This window comes from Lutra lutra, chromosome 5 (genome assembly GCF_902655055.1).
Source record: "Lutra lutra chromosome 5, mLutLut1.2, whole genome shotgun sequence".
Classification (NCBI taxonomy): Eukaryota; Metazoa; Chordata; class Mammalia; order Carnivora; family Mustelidae; genus Lutra; species Lutra lutra.
The window spans coordinates 156,512,079-156,518,225 of record NC_062282.1 but is presented as its reverse complement, the minus strand read 5'-3'; the positions used below and the strand labels follow the sequence as shown (position 1 = coordinate 156,518,225).

Below are 6,147 nucleotides of genomic sequence, written 5' to 3'. Positions count from 1 at the left end.
ATGGGATGCACAGCTGGCTTGGTCAGTGGAACATGAACTCTTGTTCTGGGGTTGTACATTCAAGCCCCATGCTGGATGTAGAGATTACCTAAAAATAAAATGAAAAACCACAAAAATTTAAGAAACAATATAGGAGAAAGTTTCTATAGCTTGGACGTACAGCATGGAGAGATTTTAGAGATGACACTAAATGCATGATCCATAAAAGGAAAACTTGGTAAACTGGATTTCATTAATATTTAAAATGTTTGGGGGCTCCTGGGTGGCTCAGTCAGTTGGGTGTCCCACTCTTCATTTCAACTCAGGTTATGATCTCATTGGTTCAAATTAGATCAAACCCCAAGTTGGGCTCACTCAGTGCAGAGTCTGCTTGAGGATTCTCTCTCTCTGCCCCTGTGTCCACTAACTCTCTCTCTAGCATAAATAAATAAATCTTTAAACAAATTTTAGTGGTGGCTGGGTGGCTCAGTGTGCTAAGCATCTGCCTTTGGCTCAGGGCATGATCTCAGGTTCCTGGGACCAAGTCCCTCATCAAGCTCTTTGCTCAGCTTGCTTCTGCCTCTCACTCTGTCCCTGTGCTCTCTCTCAAATAAATAAATGAAATCTTTAAAAAATTAAAATGTTTGCTGTGTGAAAGACTTTGTTAAAATGATGGGAAAAACAACAACAACAACAGCAACAACAAGCTACAGATAAGGATCAGGTATTTCCAAACCATATGTCTGACAAGAAACTTCCCTGTAGAATATACAAGGAAATCACAAATTTAACAACAGAAAACAATTAGAAAACAGGCAAAAGATAAGATTTATTGAGGACGATTCACTGATGAAAGATGAAGAACGTTCATCATTGATAGCCATTAGAGAAATTAAAATTAAAATCAGTGAGATATTCTTAGGCATCTATCAGAATGGGTAAAATTAAAACAAAAAACAAAAAACAACAACACCAAATGCTTCCAAGGATGCAGAGAAACTGGATTGCTCCCATGTTTTTTGTGGGAAAAGTAAGTTTTACAGCTGCCCCTGGGAAGCTTATGGCAGTTTCTTACAACATTAGACAGGTGCTTACTATATGATTCAGCAATTGTACTCTTTGGCATTTGTCCCAGAGAAACACAATTCTAATGATCACACAAATCCTGTTCAAAAATGTTCATAGCAGCTTTATTCTGATAGCCCCAACCTGGAGACAGCACAGAATCTTTCAGTGGGTGAATTAGATGAACTGAAGCATCGATACCCTCAAATACTCTTTGGCAATTAAAAGCAAAAACAAGCAAAAAAAAAAAAAAAAAACTATTGATACACACAACAACCGATACATTTCCAGAGAATTCTGCTGAATGAAAAATGCCAGTCTCGAAAGGCTACTTTTTATGTAGTTATATTTGTATAAAATTCTCAAATTGGCCAAAATGTAGAAACACAGCATAGATGGGTTAATGCCAGGATTTAAACAGGTGTGATTGGGGTGGGAGAGAAGCAGGTGTGGCTTTCAAAGACAGTGAGAAGGATGCTTGTGTGTGGGGAAATACTCTATATTTTCTGTTTATCAATGTCAATATGCTTGTTACATTGTAGTACAGTTTTGCAAGATGTTATCACTGGTGGACACTGGGTAATGGGTCTATGGGATACCTATTAATTCTTACAGTTGCATATGCATCTACAATTACCTCAAAATACAATGCTTCATTTAAAATAAATCCAGTGTAGCAGGCACAGTAAGAATGTCTTTATAGCCATAAGATTGTAACAATTTTGAGATTATTATTTTCTTTAGGGTATTTCAAGAATGAGAACTCCTGTATTAGTTTCTTATCTTTATTCTGCTCACACATGGAGCTTTTGCTTAACAGAAAGTGATGTGTGGGAATTATACTAAGCATAATCTGTAAGATAACCAAGGCTGTACCTTCCTCTTGATTAGATTTGTATTCTGGATTGCTTTCATGATGTCAAGAGTTATGAGACATGAAGCCAGTGGTTTACAGCTCTGAATCCACACTTGCATCACCCAGCTTCATGGTGAGGATGATGCTGGGAGTGTGCATGCCATTTCTTGCTCATTTCTTATGAGACTTCATATAAGCAGGTGGGCTGCAAGCAGGCTGGTGTTGGGAAGGAGACGTGTTCTTCCCTCTTTGTTTTTTGTTTGGTTTCTTTCCTGTTTATTTCATCTCTAGGGGCATTCAATGAATGAAGTTGAATGACGATTCTCCACTAGGTGGTGAACAAAACCAGTGTTTCCTCAATGACATCAGCCCCAGCCAGCAATGCTTCTGTCTCAGAAGTAGGAAGTCTGAAAACTTATGCTCCCAGGGGCCTCTTCTCTGGGTCATAAGTTTGAAAAAATTTTATTCTTTTTTTGTGTTCCCCTAGTGGTAGGGGGTGCTTCTTTTTTGCTTTTTCCTTCCTTCAATATCTAGTTAATAATACCTCATAATAAATGCTCTCTTTTTGTTTTTATAATGAGAGTGGTGTCTACTTCCTGACAAGTCCCAGTGTTACTCCAGCATCTCTGTTTAAAGATAACAGAGTCAGGGGGCACCTGGGTGGCTCAGTTGGTTAAGCCTCTGCCTTCAGCTCAGGTCATGATCTCAGGGTCCTGGGATCCAGCCCCACATTGGGCTTTCCACTCAGTAGGGAGCCTGCTTTTCCCTCCCTCTCTGCCTACTTGTGATCTCTCTCTCTCTGTCAAATAAATAAATAAATAAATAAATAAATATTAAAAAAAAAGATAACAGTGTCAGGTGCATCAAATGTACATTTCATTAGTCCACTGTACAAAGCAGGCTAATGTCCCCTCCACTAGAGGTGGTAGTTCAGAGTTCTCATGCATGAGAATCACACATTTGAGCAAAGGAAGCTGATCTCCTTTGAGTCTGAGCCCTTTTCTCACTCTTCACTGGCCATTCTATCTTTCCATAAGAGCCTCTTGAAAGCTCCCTTTATGTCCTTGTTCCTCAAAGTGTAGATGAGGGGGTTGAGAGTGGGAGTCACCACAGTGTAGAAAAGAGTTAGGAACTTGTCTCCCTTCTGGGAAAAGTGACTCTGGGGTCAGATGTAGACAGCAGTGACACTGCAGTAGAAAAGAAAGACAATGGCCAGGTGGGAAGAGCAGGTGCGGAAGGCCTTGGTTCTGCCCTGCTGGGACTGGATGGTCAGCACCGCCTGGGCGATGTGGCCATAGGAGACAAGGATGAGCAGAAGAGGCCCCATCAAGAAGATGGCACCAATCACTGAAATCTGGAGCTCATTGACATGCGTGTCTCTGCAGGCCAGACAGATCAGTGCAGGGACCTCACAGACAAAGTCATCAACCTGGTGGTGGTGGCAAAAGGGGAGTTTCATGGTGGTGGGAGACTGTACCAAGGTGCCAAAAATTCCACTTGCCCAGACCAGGAATGCCAGCTTGTGACACAGGCTTGGGCTCATGATTACTGCATAGTGCAGGGGTTGACATACTGCCACAGAGCGATCAAGGGCCATGACCAGCAGCAGGACACACTCTGCAGCTCCAAGTCCCAGGAAGATGTAAAGCTGGACTGCACATCCCAGGTAGCTGATGGTCTTGTCCGAGCCCCAGAAATTGACCAGCATCTGGGGGATGCAGCTGGTGGTAAAGCAGAGGTCCAGGATGGAGAGGTGGGTGAGTAAGAAGTACATGGGGGTGTGCAGGTGAGGGTCTAGGTGAGACAGGAGTATGATGGTGGTGTTGCCCATGAGGGTTACTGTGTAAAAGACAGACACAGCTACCAATAGGGTCATTTCTAGCCTGGGATTATCTGAGAAGCCCAAGAGGATGAAGCCATCTGGGATGGTGCCATTGGCATTTCTATCCAGCGCCCACCTGGAACTACAAGGAGCAACCCATCAATTAGAATACCACCTAGAAGAGGTAGAGAAAAGTGATTTTTGATTTCAGAAAATTGCCCTTTCTTCATTAATATTTTCTGTAAGCTTTTACTGACTTTTCTTTTATCTCTATCCCTTTTGGACATTTTCATGTTAATTTCTTCAATCCTGGCCTGTTCTAGCAAACTTTTACAACATGAGATTGTGGTAAGTTATTATTTAAAACTAACTGTTGGCACTATGAGTGACTTATGCCAGCAAACTGGGCAGCTAGATAAAATGGCAAAAAAATCTAGAAATATGCAAACTGCCAAAACTGAACCAGGAAGACATAGGAAACCTGAATAGATTAATTAATTACTATTACAGAGAGTGAATCAGTAATAAAAAATCTCCCAAAAAAGAAAAGCCTAGGGCTAGATGTCTTCACTGATAAATTTTACCAAACATTTATAAAATAAATGAAAAAAAACCTCAAACTTTTCCCAAAATATCAGAGGAAGGAGCACTCCCAAACTCATTTATCCAAGGCAGCATTACCATAATACAAACTCCAGATAAGGACACCACTAGAAAAGAGAACGACAGACCAATACCCTGTTGAATATAGATGCGAAAATTCTCAGCAAAATGCTAGCACATTGAATTCAGCAGCACATTAAAAGGATCATGTCCCATAATCAAGCTGAGTTTATCCCTGGGATAAATGGGATAAATATCCCTGGGATAAATAAAATGGTGGTTTAATATATGCAAATCAATCAATGTGATACAACATATATAATGCAATGAAAGAAAAACTTATATGATCATTTCATTACCAGTGGAATAAGTATTTGACAAAATTCAATATCTGTTAATGATGAAAACCTCTTTTTTAAAAATTTTGAGTATAGTTGACAGTGTTACATTAGTTTCAGATGTACAACATAGTCAGTCGACAAGTTGATATATTATGCTGTGCTCATCACAAGTATAACCACCATCTGTCACCATACATCACTACTACAATATCATTGACCATATTCCCTATGCTGTGTCTTTTATGTCCATGACTTATTCATTCCATAATGGGAAGCCTGTGTCTTCCACTCCTTTTCACCCATTTTGCCCATCCCCTTGCATTCCTCCCTTCTAGCAACTTATAGATCTGATTCCATGTTTTTATTTATTTATTTATTTATTCCTTTTTCTTCTTTAGATTCCACATATTGGATGATGTGAGTGAAATCATATGGTAGCTGTCTTTCTCAGTCTGACTTATCTCACTTGGCATGGTACACTCTAGGTCCATCCGTGTTGTCACAAATGATGCTATCTCATCCTTTTTTACGTTTGCATAATATTCCATTGTATATATATCACATCTTCCTTATCCATTCATTTATCAACTGACACTGGGTTTCTTCTGTATCTTGGCTAATCTAAAGAATGCTGCAATAAAAATAGGGGTGCACATATCTCTTTGAATTACTGTTTTTATTTTCTTTGGGTAAATACTCAGTAGTAGAATTACTGGATTGTAGGGAAGCTATATTTTTCACTTTTTGAGGAAACTTGGTATTGCTTTTGGTTGTACCAATTTGCATTCTGACCAGTAGTTGATGACGGTTCCTTTTCTCCACATTGTCATCAAAACTTGTTATTTCTTGTGTTTCTGATTTTACTCATTCTGATAGGTGTGACATCATATCTCATTGTGATTACGATTACGATTTGCATTTCCTTGATGATTAGTGGTGTTGAGCATCTTTTCATGTGTTTATTGGCCATTTGCATGTCTTCATTGGAAAAAAAAAATACCTATTCATGTTTTCTGCCCATGAATGGACAATTGATGAATAGATATCAGATTCTGTTGTTTTGTTGTTTTGATTTGCTGTTTTGTTTTTTGGTGCTGACTTGTATAAGTTTTTTGTATATTTTGGATGTAAACCCTTTATTGCATATACATAATGAATACTTTTGACAAATTAGGTATACAGGGAATGTGGCTTGACATAATAAAGGTTATCTATGACAAGGCCACAGCTAACACCATACTCAATTTTGAAAGGCTGAGTTGAGAGCTATTTCTCTAAGATCAACAATAAGAAAAAAGGATACTATCTCATTGCACTTATTCGACAAAGTATTGAAAATTCTAGCTAGATTGATCAGGAAAGAAAAAGAAACAAAAGCCATCAGAATTGTAAAGGAAGAAGTAAAATGTTCCTCTTTGCAAATGACATAACTTTATATAAAGAAAATCACAAAAACTCCACCAAAAAACTAATAAATTCAG

General features: G+C 38.9%; 1 protein-coding gene across 1 annotated transcript; it reads right to left on the bottom strand.

Moving 5' to 3' along the window:
* Nucleotides 1-2,903: 2,903 nt before the first annotated feature.
* Nucleotides 2,904-3,815, bottom strand: LOC125100678 (olfactory receptor 2H2-like). The gene is given in 1 exon segment (XM_047731034.1): nt 2,904-3,815. A coding segment is annotated over 1 exon segment (873 nt). The 5' UTR covers nt 3,777-3,815.
* Between the last annotated feature and the right edge of the window lie 2,332 nt (nt 3,816-6,147).